Source organism: Pleurodeles waltl, chromosome 11 (assembly GCF_031143425.1).
Source record: "Pleurodeles waltl isolate 20211129_DDA chromosome 11, aPleWal1.hap1.20221129, whole genome shotgun sequence".
In the NCBI taxonomy this organism is placed as follows: Eukaryota; Metazoa; Chordata; class Amphibia; order Caudata; family Salamandridae; genus Pleurodeles; species Pleurodeles waltl.
This window is the reverse complement of record NC_090450.1, coordinates 690,799,775-690,816,840: the sequence shown is the minus strand read 5'-3', so window position 1 is coordinate 690,816,840 and position 17,066 is coordinate 690,799,775. Positions and strand designations below refer to the sequence as shown.

General features: G+C 45.2%; 1 protein-coding gene across 1 annotated transcript in view; it reads left to right on the top strand.

Annotated features, from left to right (window-relative positions):
• Positions 1–1,879: 1,879 nt before the first annotated feature.
• LOC138265976 (actin, gamma-enteric smooth muscle-like) overlaps positions 1,880–17,066 on the top strand; it is a 44,340-nt gene continuing 29,153 nt past the window's right edge. Inside the window, exons 1-4 of the mRNA XM_069214212.1 lie at positions 1,880–1,986; positions 10,565–10,724; positions 13,314–13,442; positions 15,013–15,123. Of these exons, the coding sequence (XP_069070313.1) occupies positions 10,599–10,724; positions 13,314–13,442; positions 15,013–15,123 (366 nt within the window). The 5' untranslated portion in view covers positions 1,880–1,986; positions 10,565–10,598. The remainder of the gene's footprint in view (positions 1,987–10,564; positions 10,725–13,313; positions 13,443–15,012; positions 15,124–17,066) is intronic.

Sequence of the window (17,066 nt, the reverse complement as noted above, 5' to 3'; positions counted from 1 at the left end):
GAGTAACTCGATTGATCGCTTGTGTGACATATTTAAATTGAGAGATAGCTCTGCGGTTTAGTCTGCAGGACCCCTGTATCCTGGTGGCTAGCCCTGCTAAGGCTATAAGACCTGCGCAGTCCGAGCGAGAGCTTATTTTGTCTCTTATACATAAAAGGTACATAAGAGGTACATAAAAGGAGAGGTGCTTTGAAATGTTTTATCACATATTATTTTTTAAGTGCAACAACCATTCCAATGCACCACAGCTCATGGCATTAAGGGGGCCCCCAGCATTGCCGCGGCCAATGAGGGGAGTGGTGCCCATATACGGATATAGCTTGGGCGTGTCCTCCTGCTTTACCCTCCACTCCCCTCCAATCGGAGCGCTGCAGGCCATGTCGGGGGTTCAGACCGTGGGAGTTCACTCATATCCCTGTTCCTGTGTAAGTGCTGCCAGGAAAGGGCCTGTTTGGTGGTCGCTGTGCTTATTTCCTGCCAAGAGCCCGCCTTCTGTGAATATGGCAGCCCAGCAGCAACCCAGAAGAAATACGTCAGTCTGGTTTAATAGACCCTAAACTGGGATTCGTGAATTCATACTTGGCTCTGCCTCTGTTACACTGACGGATCTTAGACATAAAAAAGAAACTAAAGGTTTCTAGAAGTCGCTCCATTTACTGTGCATTCCGAAAGCGACATTGATTTTTTTGTATGTATTTATTGTTTTTTTACACTAATAGTGCCCCATACGGTTTATTGGGCCGACATGGGTGCGGTTGGAAAGACAGAACTGCCAGTTATATAGGTGCCACTCACCCTATCTGAAACCGACAAAGTAGTACCGGTTCTGCTTGGGTAACAGTTCGAGATGAAACGTATCGTAAAAAGGGCAGTGTATTCTTAATTGTTAGACCTATAGGGTAGCTAGTTGGGTTGCGTCCCTGCCATCGAATTCTGTATGTAACCTATGGGCCATGGGTTACTACCCCACGGGTCGATTCAGCTTTTCACCTAAAGGTAATAACATGAGCACATTGGATATTAACACACATTTAAACGCCCTAAACAAATCATTCATGGAGAGATGGAGAGATGGAGAGATGGAGAGATGGAGAGAGAGAGAGAGAGAGAGAGAGAGAGAGAGAGAGAGAGAGAGAGAGAGAGAGAGAGAGAGAGAGAGAGAGAGAGAGAGAGAGAGAGAGAGAGAGTATATAGATATATATATGTATATATATATCTATCTATATATACACATACACACGCACACTACATGAATGATTTGTTTAGTGCACACACACAAAAACGTATTATTACTATTGGATGAAATGTGGGTGTGTGCCTCTGCTTACACGTTTTGTCTGTAATAGTTGTGTTGCTCTCCGAGCTATTGTTATTGATACAACTGCAGTAGTGAGTCCATTGTTATAGAATCCAAAAGTGTTAACATCATGTTATTTTTGTACTGTCTATAAAGCGCTCTTGAGAAGCAGAATTGTGACATGTCATCGCTATTGGGGACACAATGAATGAATGAATAACGTGAAATAAAAAGTCAGCAAGAGTTCTTTCGTTATTTAAGTGAATCATACATGCAGATCATGGAAGAAATATACTATATTATAAGGCATATTCTCATAATATACAATTCAATACATTGTAACCTAGTTAAGGGCATGTCTTCCCTCATCTTCCCAGAGCGCCTCTTGCTCCTGCCTTGGCACGGTTCCTGGAGGCTCCTCTGCCTCGGACTTCGTATAAGGCCGGTGCGTTGGCTTTGTTTACAAAAAAGTGCAGAATAATACGAGGCCTGCTCGGCGCTCGCGCCCTTCAGACGCTCCCTCGAAGTGATGAAATAAAGCCCCTTTTATGGTAACGCACCCAGTTGGTCCACGGAAAGGCCATTTTGGGGCCTATGTTTGGGTGAGCGGGGCCTAGTATTCACCCTGGTATTTAAACCCGTAGCAGACGGAGAAATCTGTCCCACCGGAGTACAGCACGCGCACAACGGTGAGTAGCGGGGACTATCGGCGACCACTGGGCACGGGTACCGAGTACTGGGTACCAGGCATTACAGTGAAGGTTGCTGCGGGCGAGGACCAGGTGCAGGTCGTGTTTTGGCAGGGTAGATGGGAGGGGCACTACTTTATGTATTTATATGTTTTGTGAATATGTATATATCTGTCACTCTCTTTACACAGACACACGCACACACATTATATATATATATATATATATATATATATATATATATATATATATATATATATATATATATACACACGTTATAGAAAGTTCGCTACACTGCTTTACGCATCCTGCTGAATACTTTGAGAGCCAGGACACAATTGGATCCTGCCGAAAAGAAATGTGCCAAGCGGCTCTGTTCTACATTGCAATGTCCCCAGCCGTGTGAAATGATGCTTCTGTCCTGGTTGTGACACCGTGGCTCGGGTTCCACAGTCACCTTTTAGCAGTCCTGCTATACTTTTAAAGACACGTTTGCCCAGGGCGATTCCGCTTTTAATATTACAATTGCTTAAACTTTTGAGTTTGGAAAATGTGATCAAGGGTTACATGGGATGGGTTACGTGAGTGCGGGGTGGGGGCAGAGCCGGAGAGATGTGTCTGAAAAGAGCAACATATTCTGTAACTATTTAGCTGGACTTTCAATTACAGTTAACTGCACAAAAATATAATGCAGACACCTTAAAAAATAACTGCAAGTTAGGGCAATCGGTGGGAAATGCATTGCACTAGTAGGAACACTCAGGTGGATGATGTGATCACGGCAGGTGCCTGTGTGTGTAAATAGTGTGTCGCTGATTTAAATCCTGCTTGGTGCACTGGGGAACAGCGGCATGTGTCATTTTGGTGATCTGAGGTCCCGGTGTGTGACAGTATGCACTGTGACTATGAAAGTCGCGTTAAGTTAGGACTGTACATAGTGCAAACCCTGTTTACAAATTTCCATTTCTAGACCGCATTGTAAGACCTTCACAGAACCTCTTTAAATGAATACATGTCACCAGGGTGGAATGCTGGAAGGCGGAGTCTGTCTTGCCAGGATTCGGACTCAAGACCTTCGGATCGCATCATTTATCAGTAACAAGTGTTTTGCTCACTGAGCATTACACTGCCGTGCGGGGTCTCACTCCTGGAAGTTATTAAAAACTGACTGTGAATCGGCTCCTTACACCCTATCAGCATGTCCTTACCTTTAAAGCAAAAACACATCCATGTCTCGACAGTGACTGTGAACTTCCTTAGGATAATCTGTGTCAGCAATGCAGTCCCAGTCACATTAGACCTTTTAATTCATCTAGCATTCCCTAAGATCATTTGCGTTTTCCAGAAGTTGTGTTCCTGTAGTTTTACTTCAAGCAGCATATGGCTCTCGTGTGGCGAGTGCCTTGAACTGAGTAGCCTCCAGGAGCCTGGGAGAGTTCAGTCTGAGTGTTTGATGGGGGAGAATTGAGCGCTCCGAGGCTTTAGGCTGAAGGAACTGCGAGTGTCTCACAGCGCCTGGGGGAGGGTGGGGGGAGGAGGGGGGTGATGTTTGCGCTTGCGCGCAATGAGCTGCAGTGGAGCAGATATAAGTAGGTAGGTGCAGAAGGAGACAGTGAAGAGAGGGTGTTGAAGATGAAAGACATGAAGTGAGAGATATTCAGAAAGCAGTTTTCAAAAATAATGGGAGGGGGAGAAAAGGGCGTAAGTGTCTAACAGAGTAAGAGATTACAGAGGAGAAAGGTGTGAGGGGGAGTTCAGGAGTGACTGACACACTCCGAAGACCACTACCCCCTCCACATACCTTGGCAAACTAAAATTCACAGTCTCATATTTACATGATTGAAACATTTTCATTTCTAATCATACAGAACCAAATCTGTGTTACTCATTCTTTTGATACTGTAACAATCATTGGCAAAGCCAACAGGTCTGGTTTGTGTAATGCACGTGCACATTGTGCTACATGTCTGATGTAACAGCAGAAAGCTCAGAGAGAGACGCCCCAATACTGTTCAGTTGGCACACTGTGGGAAGCATAGGGTTTTGGTTTATTTGTTTTAAGCCACACCCTTCATTACACAGGCCACGGTACGCTTCTTTAGCCACTAACCTCTTACAGACCCCCTACACCTTTTTCATCCCCTTAAAGCACTGTCAGCCGCTCCTTTCATCAGGGCAGGTGCACTCTTAATGAGGCAGAACCAGTACATTTTTGGACATTACTCACACTTTTAAGCAAGGCTCTTCTACTTTAAGCTGCAGTTTCCACACTTTTCTGCAAAGCTGTTATACTTTTCATGGTGCAGTCTCAACATTTTTTGGGTGTGGAGCCATCACTTTTAGGTGGGCTAACATAATTTTAAAAGGACGGGGTCCGCGCTTTTCAGCGGGGCTGTTATAACTTTAATGGCCAGTCTGGCGTTTCTCTGCGCTGCAGCTAGACTTGGAGTAGTGCCAACACTTCACGACGAGATGACTGCACTTTTAATGGTAAGGTAGAAATGCTTCTTAGTAGGGTTGCTACATTTTTTAAGTGGCAATACCAGCCTTCCTCAGCAGGGTTGCTGTACTTATAATGACAGTAACAGCACTTTTGCAGTAATTTGCATTGAAATATATTAGCTTCAAGTGGGACTGCTATACATTTAATGGACAAGTATAGCTGGGGCAGTGCCAGTACTTATCAGCTGCCAGCTGTACGTCGGAGAAGCGCAGGTACATCTGAGCAGCTGTGATCTAAATGAAGCGGGTGTTTCTGATGGCACAGAGGGCACATATTCAGAATCACAGCTTTTCAAGAGGTCAGTCACTCCTGCATTTCTTTCCCTTGCTTTGGAATCACAAGGCCATGACACTCATGTCATCATTTACCTAATTTCCTGTGATGAATAGGATTTATTCCATGTTTACATGCAGCCATATAGGACTACAATGCCAACAAAGCACCCGCTCAATAGATAAAATCAAGGACTGATTTCCTGCAGAAAAGATCAACCTTTTGTACCTCTGGCTTGATGGTGGCGGTGTCTGCAAGACCAATCGTTACGAATTCCTTAACATATGAATATGCATAGAGTGGGCTTTGGCCTCGCCCCACAGGTGTGTTACCCTCTCACCTTGTGTCATTGCCTGCACGTGTAGCATTCCACTTCCTGTGGCATGCTTGCATTGTAATGCATAAGGGACTATTTTAAATCTCAAAATCACACTCAATCATCACAAAATACATTATTTGGCTCACAGATGCATGGTATAAAGAAATAAATAGTTTCTTGTATTTTTCGCTACAGCATGCTTTTTTTGAATAGTTTTAGTCACGTTTCAAAATGCAAGCCAGCCCTATTGGCTTTCCCAGGGCTTGTTTTTAGGAGGTAGCTATTTAGGGCATAGCCAACCTGAGAGGGTGGTTCATCAATTTACACTAGTTATAGGAAATATGCCTATACATTGTGGTACTCTCACTTTCAAATGTAAGAAGTGCAGGTACTCAGTACTGGACAGTACCTGCCCAGTTAAAGTACTGAGGCTGTGGGATGCAGGAGACATAGGTGGGTGGAGGGAGATGGCAGCTGGGAGGAGCCAAGCCAAGAGTTCTTTCTTGTGGGTCAGGAGAGAGGGGCTAGTCTCAGCAGGTGGGGAGTTCATGTCAAAGGAGAAAGAAGCCGGTGGACTTGTCTTTCCATGTCTTTAGTGTCGCCCTTTTTGTAAATGTCTTTTCAAATTCTATTTGATTTTTTAAACTGTTTTGTTTGGGCGGAATGAAAGAGAGCCTGTGTCATTCTTATTTTATTGACTCCCCCCCCCCCCCATTTCTTAGTGAATTTATTTTAAGTCAGCTTTTACAGCTCCTTTGGGCAGTTTCTTAAGTTTTGATGGTGGTGGGTGGAGAGTGTATTGATTGATGAGAGGTCTATTTATAAATGCCCTGATTTGTTGATGCTGTACCTGCCCCTGCAGATATTGATTATGAATCCATATGATCCCTATCACAGGAGGCATTGACTTGTTACGTCACTGCCAGGGGTGATATTGTACTTGTGAAAGAATTGATTAGACACTGCCCCCTCTGTGTTACAAGGAGTGTGTTGTTTGATGGCCCTATTTCTGTTCTTTAGGTAAGCAGTAGCTGGTTCTCGTCGTCAGTCTTGTAAATCTAGAAATTAAGATCTTGATTAAAATTAAGAGAACGGTGGCAGTCTGTCCGCTCAATGCGGGAGGACCTCTGTCCAGTTATGTGGGGGTTGAAGGTTTCGCCATAGTCATCTGTAGAAATTGTGAGAACTTTGAAACAGCCCGCCCTCTCATATCTCTCAGTGCTGGATGCATGTGGTGGCACAGAGACCTTACAACGTATAGAATTATAGATGAGTAACAGTGAATGACGGGATATATTTTTCACTTACGGGCTCTGAATTACATCAAATAAACACTAAGAGCGAAACTAAGGGTTTCCACGATGTCAGTCAGAACCCTGAGGTGAGAGACATCCCTGTAAGTCACTTTTTACCCATCTAATAATTGTAAGGTATGTATTGCCCTCAAAATCATCTGCCCCTGCTTTTAACTTCTATCGATGGGCGGAGGAGTAATGGGGAGCCATACATAATATAGCCTCTCCTTCCTAACAGAAATGTGGAAAACCATACCTTACCTGTCATCCGTAGCAACCCCCTACCACTTCCCTGCCTTCCTTTCCCCTCCAAGGGGCACAGCGCTGACAGGCTCTCAGAGAGCCCCGTCTGCCTGGCCTGGAAGGACTTTATGACCCAGCTTTCTAATCAACTATTGGTCTTTCATATCAGGGAATTACCAGAGTTATACTCTGTTGTAAACGATCGAGACTTTCCATGGAAGCCATGCATAATATTTAAGACAATGTATGTGCTCCACAGAGTTATTTATTGCTATGGCCCCATCACACCCAAGTACAGCCTTTTATCCATCACAGCTCCACGGGTGCTTGAGATCTGCCTCCACAACTCTGTTCTCCGTTCATCCAGAGATACTCCAAAGATTTGGTGGAAGAACATTCCATGTGCACGGCTCCGTTCTCTGACACTTGCTACCTTTCTCCTTGAGACTCAAAGAGAATTTCCTAAGGCTCAGAAAAAAAATCTGAAAACCCAGATTTTTCCATTGACCCTAAAGTCAGTTGAATTGGAACTAGACACCAATCCCCTCCTACTCCGTCCTCGTTTGGTCAAGTGCCTAAGACAAATCAGCTCACTGGATATATATGTGGCTTCTTCATCTAGCCTAACATTACAAAGGGTACCACATATCACGACATCATCAATGAAGAGTTCTCACTCAGCAACTATGGACTATTTTCGTAGATAACCTTCTGACATACAGAGTCCGGGTTCTGATTATGATTTGTATCTTGTGATCCATTTCTACCAAATGTTTGGAGACTGGAGTCATAGGAGGTGCCCACTTATCTTGCAAAAACCCAAAGGTTTGAGAGAACCGGCCTCCAGTGTGCATCCATACATACATAGCATACATACATAGCCACTGGCAGTTTGCTGGCAAAAACAGTTGCGGCTACTACTCAACGGGGGTGGCTGGCGGGAAGTATGATTTTTTTTTTTACATTTTTAAAAAAGCACTTACCTTTTCTGTTGGGAGAGACAGCTCTGTCTCTCCTTCGTCCTCTTCTGTTCCCTAACTCCCAGAAGCACAGGCTCCCAGACTCCCTCCCCTAAGCCAATCACAACGCTGCTGTCACCAGCATGACAACAGCGATGTGATTGGTCTGAGTGGCCTGGTTCGGCGTTCAGGCAGGGTGTGGCAGCCCTGGCACTTTCTCCACCCGGCTGTGCAATATAGCCAGGTGGAGAAATGCTAAGTGCGCATGACAGTTAAGTCGGTCCAACACGGCGCAAACCAAACGGTCATGCAAACTTATGGTGCACTCCAGTCATCCTCCAGCCCAGCCACGCCCTGCCCCACCCTGGCTCCTGAGGAAAAATACAATGATAATAATGTTGCGTCATTATCATTTTTTTTCCTTCACTGCACAAAGCAGTAGGGCGACGCTCCTCTGCCTTAGTGGAGGAGCCGCTGCTGCACTACAGGAAGTCCCAGGGAAAAGGCACCCCTGAGACTGTTCTTACTCTCCTCTTTTCAAAGGTGACACAGAACACAAGAGGGGATGAGCCACCAGGGAAAGAGAAATTATGATTAGAGAGGACACTATGAAGAGCCCAGAGAGAGTAGGAGAGATACAAACTATAAAGAGTTAACTGAACAAGAAACTGCTGAGTGATAAAGAAAGCAAAATATTGTAATAAAGAGGTAGGTGAGCAAAGAAGCTGAATGTGAGCACAGGGAAGAGAGTGGAGAGAAAAGACACCAGAGAGAGAGATAGAGAGATATGCAGACTACAAGAAAACACAGAGACAGGAGAAAGGGAGAGAGAGGTTATAAAGAGACACGTGGGGAAAAGGGCAGAAAGAGAGGAAGTGAAAGGGAAATACATTACTTAGACCCACATTACGAGTGACCCAGAGGCGTATTAGGTCTTATTGCACTTGATAAAGTCCAACATCCCTGGGTTTGGAATTCATCAAATGCAATAAATAGCACCTAAACAGTTGTTTTCAATTCCGAGTTTTCCCCGGTGATGGGGAATGGCATGCACCAAAATCTCCTTGTCCCGGTAATTACTGTCTCTCCTTCCTCCCATTAAACGAGTCTCTGTGAAGCTATGCAAAGGTAGGCTACTGGGGACAAGACTGCTTGGGAAATGGTTGTGGGGGACTCCTAATCATACTCTGCAAGGGGTCCCTAAGGCCTGGGCACCAAATAAAAGTGGCTCTCATTAGTGAGCCAGTGAGATTACTAACAAGGTGGCCGACATCTGCAGTAAGACCAGTTGTCAACTTGTAAAGATGCACTGTATGGGTATTTTGCAAGGAAGTGGGGACTGCATGCATTTGTGTTTGCTGCAGGCAATGGTTGTGGTAGTATCAGGGAAATCAACAGTAAAAACCGTCCCACTTGGCCATAGAGGATGTGGCGTAACTGGCAGAACTGCCAAGTTTAGAGCTGGAAACCAGGTTTGATTCTTGGCGTCGGCTCATTCTGTGATTCTGAGCACATCACTTAATCTCCCTCTGCCTACCAAAAATGAATGTGTTGTTGTGTAATGTAACTGTTACTCATGTACAGCGCTCCAGTACCTTCTGGTCGAGTTTACACTATATATAAATGCAAAATAAATAAAACAGGCCCAGAAACTGCTTAAAAAAACCTGCCCACACACTGACCTGTCAGACCAGCCCATTAGGCACTGCCTGATTGCCCTGTGAGCCAGTCCGACTCTGGCCACTGCCTTGGTAAGAGTGCTCGCCAAGTCTGTCTGGGGTGCTCATGGTGCAGAACATGCTGCACTAACAGTGTGCTCCTCAGTCCTCAGTGGGGGTGGTGGATGCTCAGGGGCACAGAGTATACTCTGCACTACTGAGGGTGCAGAGCAGTAGAGAATGTTCCTCTGAGGTCCTCGTGTGTGGCATGCATGTTCAGGAGCATAGAGCATACGTTGCGTTTATGGCGCTACTCCTCACTTATCCTCGGTGTGTGAGAGGGAGTGTGCACTGGTGCAGGACATCTCCTGCACGAGTACGTGGGCTCTTCACCTATTGTTTGTATGTGATAGGGTGCACAGCACGGGCTGCACTAACGAGGGTGCTCTTCGTTTTTTATTGTGTGAGAGATCATTTGCACGGGGCAAAGTATCCGTAGCACTAATGAATCCTGTGGAGTTGCCTTTCACTGGTCATTGTGTGGCTGCAGGACATTTGGTGATGCTCTTCAGGCCTCAGACTGCGGCATACGTGTTCAGGAGCACGGAGCACGCCCTGCACTAGTGAGGAGCCTCTCCTCGTCGATCCTCGGTGTGTGAGAGGGAGTGTGCACTGGTGCAGAGTATGTCTTGCACGAGTGAGATTCTCAGTAAGTGACAGGATGCACATTGGTGCATCACATCTGCTACACTACTGAGGGTGATCTCCGCTTATCGTGCCATGAGAGGGAGAGTGTACGGGGGCAGATCTTGCGTCTCCTTAGTGAATGAGTTTTCACTCATCATTGTTTGAGGGGCTGTACTAGATAATGAAGTGGAGCCGAGACACATAAGTATTACAGATGTTCGACAAACACCAGGGCATGCTTAGTGATAATGTGGCAGAGCACAACGGCTCTATGAATGTAGTGCCTCGTTGTGTTAATCAATGATTGAAGAATAACAATAGTGTCTCTATAGTCAAGCTATTGTGGTGTTGAGGATGCCACTGTGAAGAGTATATTGTTTTTAAGTATTGATAGTAGTATGTGTGTGGGTTATACATGGCAAACTGCACACTTTGAGTTATTGTGTTGACCATGCTGAGCACTGACTGGTGGTTGTGTATTGCTTGTGTAACGCGGCTGTCTGGTAAGTAACCTCCACTGGCGGTTGTGGTTATGCGGCTCTCCAAACACTTGCGGTGAAGCGCGGTCCTTACCGCACACGGGGGGCGTGGCTTCATCCAGCTCACCTCAGTACGTTAACGTTTCCCCTCTTCGTCCACAGGTCCTCTTGAACACCCTCAGCTCTCGGATCCACCATGTGTGACGAGGAGACCACCGCCTTGGTCTGCGACAATGGTTCCGGCCTGTGCAAGGCGGGCTTCGCAGGGGACGACGCACCTCGGGCCGTGTTCCCCTCCATTGTGGGCCGCCCTCGCCACCAGGTACGTGACCTGATGTGACAACCCACTGTACTCTCCCTAGAGGTGGCCTAACCAGCAAAGCCCTAAATAGAGCCGAGGCAGGGGTCTGACACGCTTCTAAGAGCCAAAGCAGCAGACGAGCGGAGCCATCAAAAGATTCGGCATGTGAATGACAGAGAAGATGTCATACCATAAAGACTGTTCAAAACTGAAAACGTGTAATCCTTTAACATTTGGTGGTGTTCACTTTAATACATTACATCACAGCAGTGCATTGAGCGAGTGCTTCTTATGAAAACCGACAGCTTCTAAGCACGAACCTAGCAATAGTAATAACCTTCCATTATGTATGAGATAAAGTACCCTACGCCGTATGTTATAAGGATATTGCACTTCACTGAGGGTACACGTTGCACTACAGAGCTGAGTTCCTTCATAAGGTCATGGAACTCCGAGCTGACATGCAATATCGTTAAGATGTAAAGCGGAGGGTATTTTATCCCTTCGAATACATGGTTACACCATCACCCTCCCCACAAAATACTTACATCTTTCGTGTTTTGTTCTTTCATATGATATAGGTAGTATGGTTGCAGACACGACGAATAAAAACGTAATCTACTGTGAAAATAAATACATAAAAAAGCAGTTATCAATTTGTTGCAAAACGATATTAATCTTAGTACAAGTACGCTCCCTTTGAAATTTAAGAAGTGCAGGTACTCAGTACTAGACACTACTTGCTTATTTAAAGCAGTGCCCTCAGCCAATGCCATACCCAAGAGTGATATTAAGTGCCCAGCCATTGCAATATTTGTACTCCCCAGTGGGTCTTGCTGCAGCCCTGGTGTCTGCCTGTTCGACACAGGTCCTCAGACATTAACGTATTGTCACCTGCCTCGGTTTGTCTTTACTACACCACTGTCTGTTGGGTCTTCCAATTTATAGGAAATTCCATATTCCTGACAATGATTGTCTCTGTTGCACTGCTGGCTGATGATGGGTCTTTCAGAGGATAGTCAATGCCATATTCTCACTTACCACTAGGTGTCACTGCCGCACCATTGTCCGTTGAGTCTTCCAGACCATAGTCAACCTCACATTCTTACTAACTACTTGGTTCCACTTCTGCAATTGGATCCATGCCACATGCTGCAGGAACAGAGATCATTAGCTTGGGTCTGCTCTAAACAAACTACCAGAAACGGCGTTACGATGTAAAAATGTGCTCTTATTTATACCCACCACACCACGGCTGGTTCAATGTTTTGTTCGCGAATCATTGACACATGGCACACGGTGACGGAGTGTGAGCTTGGAACACCATCCTGCTTATTTTACATTCATCAGAAGCCACGAGGTGGCAGCGGAGCAACAGTGTCTGCACGAGGCCTTACTCAATGGTACTGCTACGATTTTCAGAAGGGGGCGCTGACATCAGTGTTACAACACTGACGTCAGAGAGATTGTGGAGAAATCGAGGAGTCACGTAAAGCACAAGTGTGGCAAAGGTACTGAGCAGGACGGTGCTAAGGGGGTATTATCCTGCTGTTGGTGCTTTTTTGGAGACTCCTGTAGCAAATATATCACTAATGCATAGTAGCACAGTATCATTTACAGACAACACATTGTCCATTAAAATGGCCACTAAATGTGCTCAGACACACAGATTTTTACTGATAAAAAGTGCATAAACAATAATGGGTGGAAATCCGGTTTCAGGAAATTTATTTATCCTAATAGAATCTTAACTTCCATCACACTGCAGAATTACAAAAAATGTGCTTAATTTGTTCTTTCCGAATTGCTGATATAGTCTGAAACATTTGTACAGTTCATTTACAGGTATTTACATTTTATTATGAGTTAGAAACAAATATTTATACTGTTTACCTGCAAGATTGCCATACAGTTCACTTTACAAAATCATGTCGCTTTGCAGTTAGAGAAAGTAAACACCAATCTTCATGTTATAAGAATAAACAACTATTTGCGAGAAGCTATTGCGGGACTTCGACCTTTGTCTGTGCATCACAGCAATTATTTCTAGAAAAAAACAAAAATTAAAGCCATCTTTAATAGGTATTCACCTACTGAACTCCAGCGTGGTTATTTTGGGGGTGCTGCAGCACTCCTAGCACCCATACTTTCAGCACTTATGCTCACATCAGCTTATGGAAGTGCTTGCTGTAGCTGTGTCTGTGTACTCCATCCAGAGCCTCATTTACAGTTATGTGCTGTGACAGGCAACTGTGTAACTACTGCACGGGTGGGCTGGCAACTGTGCAACCACTGCACGGGGGGGGGGGGCAACTGTGCAACCACCGCACTGCTTCTAGGTCTTTAGCCAATGCTATAATGTCATAGGCCACTGGGTCGTATCACTGCTGCACTGGGCCAGAACTCCTTTGCTAGGTCTATGAGTTATTCTTCAGCCACTTTAAAATTGAGATGTATTTGTATAGTGAAGACGTTCCAGGAAGTTATTTTAATGTCTCACATACTCTATGAATGAGTTTGCGGGTGCAGGACCCTACAGACCGGAAGCAGTAGGTACATCTTCCCATCAAGGATGAGTGGTGGTAACGGGCCTCTTGTTCCATTTCACAGGGAGTCATGGTGGGCATGGGGCAGAAAGACAGCTACGTGGGAGACGAAGCCCAGAGCAAGAGGGGTATCCTGACTCTCAAGTACCCCATCGAGCATGGCATCATCACCAACTGGGACGACATGGAGAAGGTAAGGAGGTGCTCTTGTTCTGCGCTTCACACATGTGTGGAAAGTGGTCACGGTCTGATGTCATGAGATGTGTGTGGATGTGAAGAGTACTGGGAAGCTCCCACTGCGCTCCTGAACCATGATTAGTGGGTGGGTGGAAAGATCCCCCACTGAGCACAATGCCAAGATTTATGGGTGGATGTACAGACCCACTAAAGAGGTCAGATCTATGAGCTGTGGGTAAGAGCCTTTTCTGAGCTTCGATATCATTAGCTGTGGGAGGATGCAAAGACCCCCTACTGAGCTCCGATCCATGTGCTGCGGGTGGATGTAAAAAAGCCCTACCTTGCCCGATGCAACCAGCTTTGAGCTGTTTAGAATATATCTACAAAACCCTCCAACACAACTCAGTACCTTGAATTGTGAGAATGCGCTTGAGCCTAATGTGGTACAACACACCAAGCAGGAGCACTGTGAAGGCCTGTGTTGGTTTAGTCTCTATGGGCTGCAAGTAGATACGAAGACATCTGGGCAGTGTACAACACTATTAAGGAGAGGTCAATACCACAAGGTGTGTGAGGATAGGACAATGGGAGTGTAAATATAACACTTGTTATACAGACTCTTTCTTCGGTTAAAACCATGTGCTGCATAGATATAAGATGGATATTTTGGATATAGATTTTTTCCGGGGTTAGGTACCAGGTGCTATGCTCAGGTATGTGGTAGCTTGTATAGACTATTATATGGTTTCAATACCACAATATGAGCCAGTAGGAGAAAGACACTATAGACTCAAACTAGGGTTAAATTCCATGGTTTGAGCATCATGAGATGTGAGCAGATAGAGGAATGTTCTATACCCCCCTGCTCGTTGTTAATATTGTGTGTGTGTGCATGTACGATGAAAATTATTACCAACATCAAATACGGTATTTTAAGTGAAGCTGAGAAAATCTTCAAAACTCTTAATGGGGTTAGATCTTTGGGGTTAGACACCTCAGCTTGAACCATGTTGTGAAGACCACCTTTGGGGTTAGACATCATGACTACAGCACACAGATAATGAAATGCATGCACCATCACCTAGCTTTGTGGTTCCATGATGTAAGGAAGGGATGGTACGCTGAAGTTTGAAAGAGCAGTGTGAAGGATCACATGAGCTGAATGCCATTGCCTAGATATGAACTCAAGGATCCAGTCATAAGCCAAGGTCTGTTTGACCTGGATTGTAAATTCACCATTCCACGAGGACCTTAGATAGCTGGGAGATTAACTCTGATTTTATGGCTAATTGGATGTAGCCTCAGGCTGCACATGACACCTGCTGGTCAATTGGAAAGCTGTTCTGTGCAGAAGATAGGCAGTGTTGCACTGGCCCAGGTGTTCAGGACAGAAGAGGCTATCAAGGTCTGTCCCTTTTAGCGCATATTGTTTCCACCACTTCTTATTTTCAGATCACTGTATGTTTGAGCTGCACAGAATTATTCTACCTCAAATCTTGGACTCCAAGTCAGATCATAATAATATGAGGCTTGTTGTTTATTATTGAACTCCAGGACTTAAGATTCTGTTTATTTTTTTGGTTTAGATCTGGCACCATTCTTTCTACAATGAACTACGAGTGGCCCCCGAGGAGCACCCCACACTTCTCACAGAGGCTCCCCTGAACCCAAAGGCAAACCGGGAGAAAATGACCCAGGTGAGTCTACAGCAAGAGGAGTATTTTTGAAAGCGTGTGACACAGCAGCCCCACTGGACAACACAGCATGCTCCCACTATGGAGCTTTCTCAGAAAATCCTGGACGCGCGGAGAGTTATCCCGATGGGTATGATCACAATCAGCGTGTCCATCAAATGGTACTAGTCTACTGCTTTTCCAGCAATGTTCCTCATGCTGAAGTGGGCTCAGAGTTGCCCAGAATGGTTAACGTTGTTGAGAAGGACAGGGTGTTAATATTCCGATCAAAAGTGACAGCACACAAAGTACTTCTGGGGTGATGTTCACTGGTCTACTGGAAATATGTTTTACCACAATGCGCGGAGGAGGCCAACATCATTTGAATATTCAGTGCTACCGTAAACTATCTTCAATTGACTCTCTGAGCTTTACGTTCTCTGTTCAGCATTCTGGTGATCTGAGTTAGGTTCACAAATCATTAATATATGCACATACATCAGGTACATAAATAGGTTTTCTCTAGTCTACCTGTGTGGATGTAAGGTGATATCATATCAACTCCACAAGGATATTGATACAAAACATGAATAAGATGTTGTTTTTCTCTCTCGCTCTTTCTCTCTCTTACTTTCCCTCTCTCTCATTGGTTTTACCAAGTATCTGTGGCAGCCTACCCTTCCCTGATGGTTGTCAGGCAATGTTTATTATGCAGTACTTTTTGCAACAAGCATTCAGCTAAACCCTGTACTGCTAGTTTTTAAGGTGAAAAGGTTTAAACAAAAATGTGCGTATTATAGCAATTTACCTCGTATACTATGCATAGGCCCTCGTTACTAGTAATCTGGGATTGGTGCAGGGATACTGGAGGACCGGACTCTCTTATTCCGGCCTTATTTCCACAACAATTTTCAGCTATTACAAATTTTCTCCCAGGAATGGGAATAACTAGACTGACCCAGTAATACGGGGTCCTTTTCCAAACACGTTTTTCCGATTGGGAGGAAAAAACTATTGACGCTTTTCACTTGCTCAGAGCAGAGGCTCAGGACAGGCTACAGTCTGCCCTGGGGGAGCATTCTCTGTTCTCCCACACTGCTACAGAAGGTCAGGCAGGGGCCAAACCGTGCTACTGCCCGCAGCCCCTGCAGAATGAAAGAGAGGCCTGGTCAGTGGCGGATGGTGGGCGGGCAAATGGGTGGGAGCATTCACAAGCGCCAGATGCAAGCTGCCTAGGAAATAAAATTAAAAACAATTTACTGCTGCAGCCTGCACAATGACACATCCTCCTGCTCTGGTCCTCTTCTGCTCTCTTCGAGGCTCTAGTCCACTCCCTTAACCAATCCTAGCGCTGCCCTCATACTGTTAACCAGAAATAAAGCAGCACCAGGATTGGGTACCACGGGCTTTCTCAGCTCTCCTAAGAGCACTGGAGGTCTGCGCTTTCTCTAACCCAGCTGTCTAAAACAGCTGGGTTAGAGAGGTTTAAAATGTGCATGTCTGGCTGGCTGTTGCAAGACTGTCAGCCAAAGAGACAAGTGCACTTTAAACTTGAAGTGCCCTGCCCATCACTGCTCTCTGGTGCTGCCAGTCAGCAGCGGCTAATGCTCAGCTCAGGATGGGGTTACTGAAAAATAAAATGGTAGTAATTGAACTTTATTACCATTTAATTCAATGGGGGCAATTTAGTTAGTGGGGTGATGCTCCTCCACCTTAACAGAGGAGCCGTCCCTGGGTCTGGTATCCCGGGCCTAGAATTATTATGTCAGAGATGGCAGACCTTATGATTCCAGGCCCGGAGAAAATTGTAACTGCAGATATGACGAAATTTCACCAAAAGTGAAATTCTGCCACTCATAACGTGGGCACAGAAGCGGTAAAAATCAAGCTGCAACAGTGGTCGGCCTCGGTAGAGTTGTGAAATTGCATTACAGTTTGTGATTAAATCATATCCACTGACTACAATA